This window comes from Harpia harpyja, chromosome 21 (assembly GCF_026419915.1).
Source record: "Harpia harpyja isolate bHarHar1 chromosome 21, bHarHar1 primary haplotype, whole genome shotgun sequence".
In the NCBI taxonomy this organism is placed as follows: domain Eukaryota; kingdom Metazoa; phylum Chordata; class Aves; order Accipitriformes; family Accipitridae; genus Harpia; species Harpia harpyja.
In genome coordinates this window covers 4,539,196-4,554,200 of record NC_068960.1, presented here as the reverse complement: position 1 = coordinate 4,554,200, position 15,005 = coordinate 4,539,196, and the positions used below count along the sequence as shown (strand labels likewise).

General features: G+C 54.4%; 2 protein-coding genes across 5 annotated transcripts in view; both read right to left on the bottom strand.

The window, feature by feature from the left end:
* FBXL18 (F-box and leucine rich repeat protein 18) overlaps positions 1-4,378 on the bottom strand; it is a 40,978-nt gene extending 36,600 nt beyond the window's left edge. For 2 of the 4 annotated variants that reach the window (XR_008232824.1, XM_052772919.1), the window contains exons 1-3: positions 4,229-4,377; positions 2,807-3,007; positions 373-1,913 (exon numbers count right to left, since the gene is read on the bottom strand). Coding sequence is in view for 3 of the 4 variants with exons in the window: in XM_052772919.1 (XP_052628879.1) it covers positions 373-1,913; positions 2,807-3,007; positions 4,229-4,366 (1,880 nt within the window). In the remaining variant the exon portion in view is untranslated. Of the gene's footprint in view, positions 1-372; positions 1,914-2,806; positions 3,008-4,228 lie in introns of all 4 variants that reach the window. The other 2 variants (XM_052772918.1, XM_052772917.1) reach the window with 2 other exon arrangements.
* A 5,545-nt stretch (positions 4,379-9,923) lies between these two features.
* Positions 9,924-14,781, bottom strand: ACTB (actin beta). The gene is made up of 6 exons (XM_052772810.1): positions 14,654-14,781; positions 13,087-13,215; positions 12,530-12,769; positions 11,568-12,006; positions 11,051-11,232; positions 9,924-10,675 (listed from the first exon to the last, which is right to left on the bottom strand). Exons 2-6 carry the CDS (start codon positions 13,207-13,209, stop codon positions 10,532-10,534), a joined length of 1,128 nt encoding a protein of 375 aa, XP_052628770.1. The 5' UTR covers positions 13,210-13,215; positions 14,654-14,781; the 3' UTR covers positions 9,924-10,531.
* Positions 14,782-15,005: the final 224 nt, after the last annotated feature.

Sequence of the window (15,005 nt, the reverse complement as noted above, 5' to 3'; positions counted from 1 at the left end):
AAGAGATGTGCGTGTACGCAAAGCCAAAAAGTCAGCAAAGGCATGTATTATTTAACCTGGCCCTGACAGGCTGCTAGCTCCCAAATATGCAGCATCCACTCTTCCTTATCTAAAAGGAAGGCAGTTGCAGCATAGAGACTTTTTGCTCTTAAAACACTGGTTAAAGGGCATATCCTGAGCCCTCAAGGACAGCATGCGATGCCTTCCCATTCTCCACAAGTCAGGAAGGAAAATACCCAGTTTTCAAGTCCTTGCAGCTACTTTTGACCAGAACAGGAACACTCACAGTTTTAAGACTAGCCACAACCAACCACGCACTACATTTCTGGAGATCTGCAAACAAAATGGAGATGTTCAACAGCAGCCCCTCACCTGAGATCTCTCAAACACTTGCAGTGTTTCAGCATGTCCATGAGAGCAGACATATAGACCATCTTCCCCATCATGCCCAGGTTGGCCAACGAAAGAGTCCGCAAATGCTGGCACTGCAATCCAATGTTAATAAGCCCAGAGCCAGTAAGAATATTTGGCAGTTGTGCTAAGGTGAGGCTCTGCAAGTAAGTCAATTGGCTAATGGCAGCCACCTCTGAATCCCCCACGCTTTGTGCCCGGACACAAGGAGGCAACGAGTTCCGAATTGCTGGCTCGTTGCGGGGCATCGCAGAGGAAAAACTGGACCCAATTATTTCCAAGGTTTCCAAAAATCGGAGGCTTCCCATCAGAGCCCAGAATACTGAAGACTCTATCTTCCGATTTGCCTGGTCTGCTAAGTTCCTTGGATATGTCTGTATCCCAATCCGAACTTTCCTTCCAAACGTCTGGGGCACCAAATTAGATGCTGTGGGAGGCTTTTCCGCATTTGCAGCAACATCTGTGATGGAGCAAACCGGTAACGCTAATGAGAGCAGGTGCTTTAGCCTGGACAGAAGCTGGCACAAGTGATTCCCTATGCTTTCTGAGCTGTGATGGTGAGCTGCAGAGAGGTTGAGGTGTCTCAGGTTGCAGCAAGACACTACCAGGCTTTCCAGAATGCTACTGTCAATGTCATCTTCCGCTTTTCGAAACAAGGACTCCGGAGCCAGACAGTGAACGCAGCCACTGAGATTCAAACTGGTCAAGCTTTTAAGATCCTTCCCACCATTAATAACCCTCTGGATCAGGTGACCACCAGATAAGGTGCATCGGCTAAAGCTGAAGTAGAAAGGGTTGTTGAACTTCAAGTGTTGCAGGAGCCCAGAGCCATTAATCCAGGCTTTGGGCAATTGTAAAGCATCCAGACGTACATTTCGAGCCATAGAGTCCAGGAGGTTTTTAGTGGCTCCCGTCTCCGCAAAGCTACCAGGGGCAGAAATAAGGAAGGCGTGAAGGTTCTCAGGTGTCCGATCACTTAGCACCGCCAAGTACAGCCTCACCACCTCCTGATTAACGTAGCCAGGAGCCAGCCTGGCATAGAAGACGCGGAGGTTCTGGTAATGGGGCACATTGCTCTCACCTACCATTAGCTGCCCAGAGAGCATAAAACCTTCTCGTGAGCGATCAAGGATCTCAAAATAAAGCAGCAGTTTCTCAAGGCTAGTGCAGCATGGAACGACACCATATGACGGCGTGTAAAGAGTTTGCTTCAATTCCAAGACACGGCTAAGAGTGGCTTTACACTCACTGCTTAGCTGACTGGCATCGAAACCCGGATTTACATCTATCGCCAGGGAGCGCAGGTGCTGGAGCGTGGACAGCATCTTTGAGAGACGGAGAGAGGTGATGTGGCACCCAGACAAGTTCAGTTTTACCAGGTTCTTGCACCGTGTTACATGATCAATAGTGGAGCTGGGCAGCCAATAGCAACCAGCCATGTTCAGCTGGTAAATCTCTTTTCCGATATCCCTCATCAGTTGCTTCACTTTGTCTTTGTTTACCTGTACTCAAACAAAACCAGATTCAATGAGATATACAGCAATGGTGTGTACTGACTCAGTTTCCCATCTGATGATGGGGATAACAGTGGTTAGCACTTAGATTACGTGGCTCATCCAAAGGTCTCAGGATGCTAGCACAGTCTAAGAATTATTATACTGCTGGTAGCTGGCTTGGTCTGCCATGCTTTGGACTCAAGATTACACCTCCTTTAGCTTCTCAGTCTGGGCAGTTCTGCATTACTGACTGTGAGGCCAAATCTGTTCAGCAACTGATAGTGGAATGGAGGACCATCTCCATTTTCTAAAAGCAAAGCTATTTCAGCAGAACTAGCTATCTACGGAAACTCAAATTGAAAGAAGAATGTTTCCATTCTCCTTCATCCAGTTTCCTCTTTTGGAAATGAGTGAGAGAGGCTTCCCCTTGCCTGCACTTGGTGATACAGTCCTCATAAAACGTATCACCCTTCATTCCCAAGCTTTATTTTTGTTGTAACATATATACAATTTCTGGCTTAGCTGACTGCATGCCTGACAGCAGTATGCACAAGATTTTTTTGCACAACAACACGGAAAATGTATTTTGAGAAAATGATAACTGCACACAACCACAGCTACAAATGGAAAGTCACATTTACTTTAATTTTAGCTTCCAGAAACACAGAGAAGATAGTTTTCACTGAACGTATTTTATATAACTAAGGGAGCACAGAGCTGTTCTAACAAAGCATTCTGGAAAACAAATGCTTTTATAAAACAGTTTATTGTTTATTTGATTTCAGAGTTCAAGAGCATTTCATTTAAGCAGACACATTGGAAAGTTCTACTTCTTGGCATTTTTTCAGAAGCCAGATTTGTCTTCATAGCTAACAGAAGAAACAAGCTACTCTCCCCACCTTATAGTCTTTCTGAAGTATAACTGTATGGGTTAGACTTTTGTCAAGGCAAAGCGTTGCGAGTTTCCTGCAGGTTCTCCTGACGTTCAGGACAAGGTCTGTGCAAGGGACGTAGCTGAGGATGTGCAAAAGGATCTCATCTGAGAACTCCATCAAGTTGACACCATTACTTTCCTCCTCGCTCTCCCCACTTATGATCTCCTGGGGGTAAAAAAAAAAAAAAAAAAAAAAAAAAGAAAAAAGAAGAAAGAAAAGCTACGAGCTCAGAAACTTCAGCAAAGCTTGTGAGAAAACAGATACCCTGAGTCTCATAAGGATTTACAAAGTGAGACAAAACAGAAATGCTTGGATCTTTAAGTACTTCCATCTGCGTGAAGAAACCAAAAGCTTTCCCTTAGAAGACAATATGGAGGTAGTGCAAAACCTCACACAAAGCCCCAGTACCTTCACTTGCTCTTTCACTGTTGGCTGCTCTAGAATGAGGAAAAAAAATGTTTACGTTCATTCCACTTTTGCGCCTTACTTTGCAATGGGAAAAGTGACTGTCCCTGATTCTTTCTAAATATAACGCAGCGGTCTCTTTCTACACCTTTCCTCTAAGTGCCATCCATTGCAATAACCTTAAGAGTTATATAACCATATAGAGAGAGAGATCCATAGATAAATACACACAAAGGAAACTGCAGTCCAGTACCGGATCACCCATAGCTCTTGTGCAACACGCTTACACCTTAACCACACGAAACCACACAACTGACAGCTGGGCTCCAAAGGGGACACGAGAACCCCTTTGCTCCTCCACCCCACGCTCCCTTCCTTCGACACTGGGGTGACAAGAGGCACCCCAAACCCACCAGGACCGCCTGACAAGAAGGCAACAGGGCGCACACGGCCTTGCGCGGTGCAGGGACCCCCCCCAGCCCACCCCACCGCGATGACGGTGGTTTTGGGGGGCGGCTGGGACTTTAGCATCATCTTTAATAAAGCTCAAATTGGCATTAATGCCACGGCATCCCCTGAAGGGAAGGAGGGAGCTGGTCCCACATCACAGCCCCTGTAAAACCCCCACAGAAGCACCCCAGGGGAGGGCGATTTCGGCGCCCGTACCCAGCGCCGTTAGACGGCGGCGGGCCCGCCTCAGGAACCGGCTCCCCGGGGCCTCCCCTCCCCGCCGGGCAGCCCGGGCCGGGCCCCGCGGGGAGAGGGGCCGCCGGCACCGCCGCCGCCATTGGAGCCCCTTCACCGCCCGCGGGGCCGGCTCCAGCCCCTCTCGCCTCGCCCCCATCCCTGAGGGGGGAGCCCGGCTCCCCGCCAGCCGCAGCCCAGGGAGACGGCGGCAGGGGACGAGCCCCGCTACAGCCCCGGTTAACGGCCCTCCGAGGGGCCGGGGCGGAAGAAGAGCCCCTTCCCGCCCCGGCTCACCTCTCCACAGCGGAACATGGCGGCGGCCGCGCGGTCCCGCCGCCGCCGCCGCCTCCCCCGGGCACCGCTCAAACCGGCCGCGTCCCGGCCTGGCTCCCCGCCGGCCCGGCCGCCGCACGGTTCTTCCGGCGCTGCCATGACCCGGCTTCCGCGGCTCGCCACACCCCCGCCGTCCCCACGGCCGCCCCGCGCCGCCATCTTGAGCGTGGCCTGGCGTGCGGCGGGAGGGAGGGGAGGTACCAGCCGGTGTTCGGCGCCATCTTGAGAGCGGCGCCGCCGCCATGATGGGAGTGGCGGGTCCATGTTGGGACGCTCGCCTCGGTTGTCTCTGAGGACGCCCTCATCTTGAGGGCGGCAGGTCTCTGCGGAGGCGAAATCCGAACTGTTCAGCGGGCAGCAGCCTGGCTGCCTCGCCTCTGCCCCAAGGACACCAGTGCTGAGGCGTCGGGGATGGCAGGAGCCAGGCGAGCCCCCGCTCGGCCTCCTCCGCCCTCAGCAGCAGCAGCTCCCAGCCACGGGCCCTCTGCCACCCCGGCAGCTGACTCACGCCAGGTCCGAGCTCCGCAAAGCCCTGAGTCGGCTCTGAAAATGTAAATCCGCCCTGCAAGGAGCCACGGGGCACAGCAGTGACTCAGCGGGGAGCAGAGGGAGCCCCGCCGGTTTGGCGGGACACCCCCACCCCGGGCTGTTGTGCGGCCCCCGGGGCGCTGGCTGCGTTAGCACCCTGGTTTTCTGGGGAGGCGGCGGGGCATTTGGGAGAAGAACCCTCTCCCGGTTCATGCTGTGGGTTGGAAGCAGCCGGGGTGTGGAAGACGGGATACCCATGAGCACTGAACGGCTTGGTGCTAACAAGGGGGCTGCAGGTACCAGCCTCTTCCTCCCAGGAAAACCCTAAATATAAACCTGTCGGTTTCAGGTTCGCTGGTCATGTGTGCGATGATCATCAATCTGGGCTCTAACCAGGCTAAATATTCTAACTTGGGCTGTGGGCATGAGATACGATCCTTCGCTTCACCGATGCGGAGAGGGCCGTGCAAAAGTCATCCAGGGCTGCTGTGAGCGCAGCCATTGCACACAGCAACGTCCAAGGGGAGCAGCTGGCTCAGCACTGTTACTAGCAGCTCCTCATCCCAAATCTCAAGTACAGACAGGACCAGAGCGCTGGAATTTCCAGTTACGTGTATGCTTCGGGAATTTTGTTCATAGAAAATGTGTTTTAAAGATGACCCACAAAGGAAGATGAATAGGTTGCTGCTTTCTTCCTGCTTGATTGTTGCCATTTAAGGCCATGAATTAGATTAGGGGTAGATTGGGGGTTTCACTTAGAAATAGCAAGTGCCTCAAGTCTTCATTACCTATTTTGCTTCTAGGCCTGTGAGAAGGCTCTGGAGTTGAAGAGGAAAACCCCTCAGCCCTCAGATGAGGGAGAGCCTCGGTTAGAGAATCTGTACCTGCTTTGTTTGTCATGTGTTTCACTTAAATAGAAGGTAATGACAAATTAAATCCGGAGGCTCTTCAGTCAAGACCGACTTGTTTGACATCTGGGAAAAATACCAACCTACCATATTTGCAGTCAGCAGAGAAAGCAGAGACCGGGGTGGAGGAGACCTGCATTTCCAATGCAAATGTTAAATAAAATCATCAGCAAGGCCCATAAGCAGAGTAAAAGCCCTGCCCAGAGAGCCAGATCGGCTGGAGCAGCCTGCATTAGGGCTAGCCACAGGTTCCCTCCAGCCCTGGGGCGTACATGGACCAGACAGCAGTTGACAACCCCAAATAAGAACTGGGAACAGAGATAGGTATAAGAACCTCCCAAGGAGAAACCAGGCTCCCAGCAGTTCATAAGAGGAGCTGCACTTGGACTCATGATCCACCAAATAAAAGAGCAATGTGGTGGTATAGATAAGACACGGAGGTTAAACACAAGGCAGCGGCAGGGCGTCAGATGGGCAGTAAAGGAGAAAGGAAATGAACAGCTACACCAAACTCCGGCATTTCACGTGAAGGTCACTGGGAGGTGGCCAGCCAGTGAGAGGAGAAACCCTCCCTGCTGTACCTCGCTTCAGGAACACTCTTCTCAGTGTGGGCCCTTGGGAGCCTTCTGTGAAGATGGGTTCAGTTCGGGGCTGGGCCGTCTCAGGGCAGACTTTGTTCATCTTAGGAGTAATACACAGTTTTCTTAGCCCAAAGAAGGCAGGCACATACCATGCTGTCCCAGTCCAGGAGGGCAAACAAACAAATTAATGCTAGTATCAAGATATTTTGTTCTGTATAAGACAAAAATCTCTTAACTCTTCAAGGCCAGACTGGCCAGGGGATTTTATAGTTTTCCCTCTGGAAAGTCTTGGGTCATTTCTCTCCTCTGATTCTTCTTAAGACTGATATGGTCTGGACAGCTCATCTTTTTGTCAGCATGACTAAAGCCCAGCTGGACTACAGTGGCCAGAGCTCTTGGTATGCTTGGGTGAACTGCTAGCTCCACTGTTGTAAGTGATTTTCAATACTTGATACAGTTTAATACTGTAAGGCCTCCTAAAGTAGCTTACAGATGGGTATAATACAAGTCAGGGCAGACTCCAGGTCAGCAATCCCTCTGCAAAGACCAGCTTCAAAGACCAGGACTCCTCCTGCCCCAAGCACAGCCGATACCCACAGTCCCATCCCTGAACCGATACCTCGGAAAGCCCATTTTCTGAAGCTGACGCTTTGCTCCCTCGGAGGGGACTTCTGTGAGGAGGCCAGTTTTGTTTGAATGCTCTGGGATTTCCTGGGACTTTTGCATGCAGCCAGCTGGCTCCTCTCCTGAAGCAGCACACGCTCCCTAACGAGAGAATGGAACCCCCCCAGCCAGGGACCGTTTCTAGTCAACACTCCGTGACACAGCTAAGAGACAATGAGGCCCTTCAGGGCTAAATCCTGAGAGCTGCAACTGTCGTCTTTGCCAAGGACAGCACTAATTCCTGGCGGTGGCTTGATTCCATAAGCAGCTCAGCGAGGTGACTTTCCAGGTCACCAGCTAATTGCAGGTGAAGTGCCAGTGACTGTCTCCAGCAGGAGCGAAAGTTGGGAGCTCTGGGGAAAGAAAGGGCGTAAAATGTGTTTGCTCAGCTCCCTTGAGCTGAGCCAGCTCCCCGCGGGCAGCTAAAGGGAGGCGAGAAAGGGCTGGGTGGCTTGCAAGGATCTACAGCTGAGTCCCGCCGTCTCTGCGGCCTGAGAAATCCCAGTACATCACCACCACTGAGCCAGACTGGGATGCACTCAGCCTGGCCCATGGATGGCTGTTTTAAACCTCCTGGTCCCCCCACAACCCCAGCTATTTGTGTGCTGGAGAGGAGGAGGAGGTAGCCAGGGGACTGATTATTCCCTACACATCTTCTCCTTTGAGTCTTGCCCATGGCTGGTGGCTTCAAGCACCAGGACATGGCTAAACCAACTCCTCTACCACCCTTCCCGTGACAGGCCCCTCGGCATTTCCCCACCTCTGTGAAACAGCGAGGGGTGAACCAAGCCCTGCGAAACACAATGATGGAGAAACTGCAGTTAAAAAAAAAATAATCCCCCCTCTTCCAGCGCCTGGCGTTCCTGAGAGGAAACCACCCTGGGCTCCCCCCTGCTCGTCCGAGTCGGGAGCAGTGAGTAATGCTCACAGGCTTCCCTGCCCGACGCCACATTCTTTTCTCCAGCATGTAATGGCCCAGAGGAGGAATAAACTGAGCCTTGCTGGAGCAGCCTGCAGAGTAGCCGTGCATGCTGCAGCCTCCCGCCGGAGAGGCATCAGGAAGGGCTGTGAAAGGCTCAGCCTCATTTTATTGGGGGGCTGGTTGCCTGAAACAGCAAGTGACATAGCAAGAAAGGAGAGAAAACACCCTGCAAAGTGTTAACTAACAGAAAGCCTCGCCTGCTGTGCTCTGGAGCATGAAAACGAGCCCGGCTCCCCTGTGCCCAGCGGCTCTGCACCAGCCCATCGCTCTCCCTGTGCCCACACCTCTGCCTGCCTGAGCTGCTCTCGGTCCCTGGCGTTTTGCTGCTCTGTGGTTTTTCCCTCACCGCCACCATCATCTCTTCTGTTCTTTGCGTCTCAACACATTTTTCCACAGCGATCAGTGACCATTTCAGGGAGGGCTGAAGAAAGGCACCCCATTTCCCTATTGTCATCATCTTTTCTTGCCTCCTGGCCTTTTTCCTGCCCTGCTCCCACCAGCTCCCTCCCCAGAAGCTGCCATTGCTGCCTCCTCACCCCATTTCCCCAAGACCTCAGGTTATAAGCCCAGTTTGGGCCTTGCTCCAACCTGTTTCACCTCCCCTGTTGCAAACTGGTGCTTCCAGTAACTCGTCTGCTCACAGCCCAGTGTCTGCACCTACAGCCCTGCCAGGCTCCTACTGCACCCGGGGCAGCCAGGAGGGAGGCTGGGGAGATGACGAAGGGCAGAAACCAGCAGGTCCACCCTGAACACAGCATGATGCCGGAGCAGGATCAGGCCAGGCAGAGGATTAAAGAGCCAACGGAGCCTGTTCCCTGCCTTTCATCTGCTGTGAGCATGACACAATCACAGCCATTAGCTCTTCAAAGACAGGCAGGTTGGAGGAGCCTTGGGAAGCCAGCACGCCTGCAAGCAAGGCTCCAAGGTCTGGTCTGCCCGAGTTGGCAACGCACAGTGTCACCTGGTCCCTGACCTGGCAGCCTTGGTCCTCCCTGTCTCCTTCCTTCCACAGCAGTGGCTCCAGCTCCTGGGGCTCGCAGGCTTTGCTGTGCCCAACAGGGTCTCAGCTCCCTGCACGGCTTTGTGAGAGTCCCCGCCATGGCTGCTCCTTTTCATGAAACTGGAGAATTTGATCCATCAAACAAGGCTGAAGCTTCACCAACGGTTCAAAAGCCCAGAGGATCAGGACAGAGCCAAGAAGCCGTGCAAACCTGCCTGCTGGCAGAGGCTGGGCTAGAGCTGCACTGCCCACAGCAAGTCCTGGAGCTGTAAGGGTCACTCACCACGCAAGAGCTTCCTCCCTCCCCACGCCCTTTTCCCAGCCCCAGCCCTGCCCAGCCATGTGTAACAGCCCAGTGGCTCTGCTCTCTGAAGTCAGTTTTTTCCACTTCACAAGATACTTTCTCTTGCTTTCACCTGAAAGCTGCTCCACCCAGCAAGCAGCCTGCCAGAGAGCATGAGTCTCCCAGCCTGAACACAGGACTCCCTCCCAGGGAAAACCAGGAGCAGGACAAAGAAAGCTCAGGTACCTGGTGCAAGGAGAAGAGGGGACACTGCCCCATTGCAGGGTCTGCAGACTAGCCAAAGGACCCTTGGCTAAGGGAAAAGCCAGCTGCTTTGCACGATGTTTATGGCACCACCACCACCCTCCCACTTGCTTTCAAGCCAAAGCTAGTCATACTGCCCTGCTAAGGAGACACACACAAGTCAGCATTTCAGAAGGTGCAGTTGGATCCCCACTAAGCCCAGCTCCTCCAGCAGCATCCAGAGAGCTCCAGCCAGGGCAGCCGCGGAGACCTGTGCAGGTTTGGCAGGCTCAGTTCTTCCCTGCTGTATCGCCATGAGCCATCTGGCTCGCACACCAGACCGCCCGCAGCACCAGCATCCACCCCCAGTCAGATAGCTGACCTGTGCAGCCTGGCAAGGCTAGATCAGAGCATGTAGTAACTATCAAGAAGTGGCACAGAAGAAAGAAAATGAACAATCAACACCAGTCAAGCCTCTATGGTGTGCACTTTTATTTGAACTGGTCTTAAGTCAGTGTACAGGTAGCCCCTCCCTCCCCCACATACTGGCACCACTTCTCCTAGACCCTGCGGGGGACTGTAAAGCCTTCATTCACATCTATCACTGGGGAACACAGCCTGCTTGCTTGACAAATTGAAGAGAAAAAGGATCAAGTGTGTTTTGTTTTTAAGGCGGAAAGATACAAAAAGACACTTGTTGGGTTACATAATTTACAGACAAGCAATTATAACCTAACACCAGTAACTGGCATGGGCTCCCTCCGAGCTCAGCTGCTGCCTTCACAGAGGCGAGTAACTTCCTGTAACAATGCATTATAACAATATTTGGAATGACTATTAAAAAAAGAAACAAATGTACAATCAAAGTCCTCAGATGCATTGTAGAACTTTGGGGGCGTTCGCTCCAACATGTTTCATTTTAAGACTGCTGCTGACACCTTCACCATTCCAGTTTTTTAATCCTGAGTCAAGCGCCAAAAAAAAAACAAATAAAGCCATGCCAATCTCATCTTGTTTTATGCGCATTTATGGGTTTCATTTCATCACAAGGGTGTGGGTGTTGGTAACAGTCCAGTTTAGAAGCATTTGCGGTGGACAATGGAGGGTCCGGATTCATCATACTCCTGCTTGCTGATCCACATCTGCTGGAAGGTGGACAGGGAGGCCAGGATGGAGCCTCCGATCCAGACAGAGTACTTGCGCTCAGGTGGGGCAATGATCTGCAAGGGAAGAGGAGGAATCGGTCAGACACACAGTGTCATACTACACTCACTGCCCATGCATGGCCCTGCAAGACGGAGCTGCCTAATTCCCTTATCTAGCCTTGCTCAAGATACCCTGAAGTCCGAACACGCTTAAGACACCTCACACATCCACCTCCCTCGTCCCACCTTTGCAGCCAGTATTTACACTAATCCCATTATTCCTATGGTTGGGTAGATGCCATCTTGTCCAGAGCAAGGCCATTAAGGCCGCACCAGACACAGAAGTATGGTTTCTATCTTTTTTAGCAGGAATTTAGCTTACCCCCCTCCACCCACTCTGCATTTCAGCATTAACGGGGGTGCCGAGAGGTTACCCTGACTCCATCCTACCTTGATTTTCATTGTGCTGGGTGCCAGGGCTGTGATCTCCTTCTGCATCCTGTCAGCAATGCCAGGGTACATTGTGGTACCACCAGACAGCACTGTGTTGGCATACAGGTCCTTACGGATATCCACGTCGCACTTCATGATGGAATTGAAGGTAGTTTCATGGATACCACAGGACTCCATACCTGTGAGGAAGAAGCAAGTCCCCAGTCAGCAAGGGCTCAGACACAGCCAAGGAGGCCTGAGGAGCTACTATGGGCAACTGAGAAACCAGCAGCCCCTTCAGTGGGAAGGCACTACATAGCCACAGTTCTGACAGGCTCAACCTCCTGTTCTACTGTCCCAAGTCCCTCAAACAAACAGCTTCAGGCTGTGTGGAAAGCGAGACTAATTGGTGGGACAGCACAGAGCTTGCTATGGACCAGCAACAATACAGTAACTGGCTGCCATGGTCTCCAGGCCACCCTTTACAGAAAGGAACATTGAGGGGCACAGGGTGTCCTAGAGGAGTTGGACTTACCCAAGAAAGATGGCTGGAAGAGAGCCTCAGGGCACCTGAACCTCTCATTGCCAATGGTGATGACCTGGCCATCAGGGAGTTCATAGCTCTTCTCCAGGGAAGAGCTAGAGGCAGCTGTGGCCATCTCCTGCTCAAAATCCAGGGCAACATAGCACAGCTTCTCCTTGATGTCACGCACAATTTCTCTCTCGGCTGTGGTGGTGAAGCTGTAGCCTCTCTCTGTCAGGATCTTCATGAGGTAGTCCGTCAGGTCACGGCCAGCCAGATCCAGACGGAGAATGGCATGGGGAAGGGCATAACCTTCGTAGATGGGCACAGTGTGGGTAACACCATCACCAGAGTCCATCACAATACCAGTGGTACGACCAGAGGCATACAGGGACAACACAGCCTGGATGGCTACATACATGGCTGGGGTGTTGAAGGTCTCGAACATGATCTAGGGAGAGAAAAGAAGGGGTTGAGTCAATGGCAAAAAACAGGGTTCTCGCTACAGGTCTACACCAAGTCCATGCAAGCGGTTTTACTTTTGTCCCTAGATAAGACTTCACTCCCCCTCGAAGTCCATGCTCAACTTGCCTGGTCTCCACCCACACCTGCCAGGTCAGAGCCTGAGCAGGGACACCACCACAACAGACCCATCCGCATGTCACAGCAAGGAATGAAACAAATGCCAAGTAAACTACAGTACAGTCACTCAAGGCTGGTAAATGGATTAGTGTGTCTAGTCAGAAACAGCAGTTAGACAAGTTGCTAGTTCAGTCTCAGAGAAAGCCAGCTTAGAAGAGCAAACAAAACCTGTCAAGGTCCAGCAAAGAGGAGACTCAGGTCAGGAAAGGAAAACCCTGTAAAGATGGCAAAAAGGGAGAATAGTGGTGAAGGAGGAGAGAGGACAACATGGAAGAGGAGAGCTGGCCTGCAGCAACATCTGCTGTAGCTCCAAGCTCCAGACCTTTACACACCTGTGTCATCTTCTCTCTGTTGGCTTTGGGGTTCAGGGGAGCCTCTGTGAGCAGCACAGGGTGCTCCTCAGGGGCTACTCTCAGCTCGTTGTAGAAAGTGTGGTGCCAGATCTTCTCCATGTCATCCCAGTTGGTGACAATACCGTGTTCAATGGGGTACTTCAGGGTCAGGATACCTCTTTTGCTCTGGGCTTCGTCACCAACATAGCTGTCTTTCTGGCCCATACCAACCATCACACCCTGCACAACAAAGAATAAGCAGTAAGTACAGCTGAAGGGCAAGCCCCACGAGATGGATAACCTGCTTTTCCCAAAACCGGGTCTCCAATTACTGCCCCCACCCTATCAAGAAAGGCATTTGGCCAACTGCTCCAGCACACGCTGCACAAAAGCTCCGCAGGAAGCCTTATTCCCCACCAGTTGTGTTGCAGCACAGAAGCCTCTTGTGTTATAAAGCCAAATAAAAGGGCTTCTTGAAGCTCAATGCCCTCTAGGGGAACCGCTTCCACCGAGAACTCCTCTCCTTTGTCCCATTAACGGGCACCCCAGCCACCTACCTGATGTCTGGGGCGACCCACGATGGATGGGAAGACAGCACGGGGGGCATCGTCCCCAGCGAAACCGGCCTTGCACATACCGGAACCATTGTCAACAACGAGCGCGGCAATATCATCATCCATGGCTGGCTGCAGAAGAAGAAGAAGAAGAGACGTGAGCATCACCGGGTCACCCACCAGTCACCGAGCCCGGTCCCCGCCGCGGCGGGCGGGGAAGGGAAGGCGATGCCGCCCTGGACCTTCTTCCCCCCCCACCCATTTCCTTCCTGCCGGCGAGGCACCGCTTCGCCCGGCGCCCGCTAGAGGGTGCGACGCCTGACCAGATTTCGGCGCTGCACGGATTTGGGACAAAGGAAGTCCCTGCGCCCTCTCGCATTATTACCATAAAAGGCAATAGATGGAGAGCGCCACGCCTCGCCGGCCTCGCCCGCCACCAGTTTTTTTGGGGGGGGTATGCCGGTGGCCACGCCCCTCTTCCCCCCCCGGCAGGGCGTGGCTGCCACGCCCCAGCGCCCCGCCGTGTGCCCAGCCAGCGGGGCTTGACGCCTCGCCTGGGCTCCGCGCTTCCACGCAGCACCCGTGGGTCGTGCCCGGTGCTCAGGGGCTCCTGCAGCCTCGGGGGTGGGGGGGGAGCGGTAGCCACCTCGCCCCATCCGCTAGCCAAAGGTGAAAGGGGCTCTGCCCCACCGCGCGGCGGCAGCACGGGTGGGATTAAAGCCAGGGTCTTATGCAATTGCCGCCTGCCCCGAGGAGGGCGAGCTCAGCTCCGCCACCTCCGATTTAATCCGCTGGCATGGCGGGGGGGGACGGGGAAGGGGGCGGGGGGGGACGGCGGCAGCTGCCGGCACATGTCCCAGCCCCGCACGGGGCAGCCTGCCTGCACAAGGGCACTGCCACTACCCGGGCACACGGGGGCTTTTCCCCTTCTCCCCCCCCCCCGCTTTGCGTGCAGCTTTTGTTCCGATGCAACAACCTCGCCCTCGGGAGGGGGTGCCGCCCCCCTTCCCCTGCAAGAAAAAGCCACCGGGGCTCTTTGCATGTGCCTGGGGGGGGCTGCGCCCCTCCCCAACGGGGGACAACGCCCCCAGGCCCGACCGCGGACCCCCCCCAAGCCCCCCCACCGACGGTTGGGGGCGGGGGTGCAGCGCGGAGCAGACAAAGCCCCGAGCCCCATTCACCCCCCCGCCCCGCGTCGCTCCCGGGGACACAATAGCCGAACCGCCCGCTCCCCCCAACCCCGTGCACGGCCGCCACCAATCCTCTTACCGAGGCGGATTAGCCCCACGGATAGCGGGGGGGGGGGGGGGGCGGCGACCCCCCCCTCCCACGCAAGCAGCACCCCCAAACTATTATTAAAGCGCCATCTCCTTCTACATCCCTTAAAACATTTACAGCGGACCGGACTCCCCCCCCCCCCCCAGCAAACAAAGGGAGCGCCGGGAGCGAGCACGCCATCTTCCAACAAGCTTAATTAAACTAATACCGATAATAACAACGATTTAACGGTGGAGCTCGGAGAGGAGACACCCCCACCCCCCCCCCCTTTCCCTCCCCCGGTCCCGCTCACCTTCGGGGAGTTGCGCGGTCGGAGCGAGAGCGGCGGCGGGAACGGGGCGCGCGCGCGCGGGAGGCAGGCAGAGCTCGCAGCGGCTCCCGCCCGTTGCCCGGCTCTGTTTTTATCGGGCCGCCGCCGCCGCCGCCTCGCCATAAAAGGAAACTTTCGGAAAGCGCGCCTCTGATTGGGTGCCGCCGCGCCTCCCCGCCTCGCGCCGGCCCCGCCTCCCCGGCGCGGCGCGCCCGCGCGCGCACCGCCCCGCCCGGCGCGGCGCGCGCGGCAGCGCCCCCCCCGCCCGCCCTGCAAAAAAAAAAAAAAAAAAAAAAAAAAATTGGAGGGGGGGGCAAAGCAAATTCGGGCAGGG

What these genes read in the sequence shown, in the direction of transcription:
- ACTB (XM_052772810.1), bottom strand. Translation starts at nt 13,209, where the DNA reads ATGGATGATGATATTGCCGCGCTCGTTGTTGACAATGGTTCCGGTATG. An exon ending in ACAGAGAGAAGATGACACAG is followed by an intron (nt 12,007 to 12,529) that starts GTGTGTAAAGGT and finishes TTCTCTCCCTAG; the next exon opens with ATCATGTTCGAGACCTTCAA. An exon ending in CCAGCACAATGAAAATCAAG is followed by an intron (nt 10,676 to 11,050) that starts GTAGGATGGAGT and finishes CTTCCCTTGCAG; the next exon opens with ATCATTGCCCCACCTGAGCG.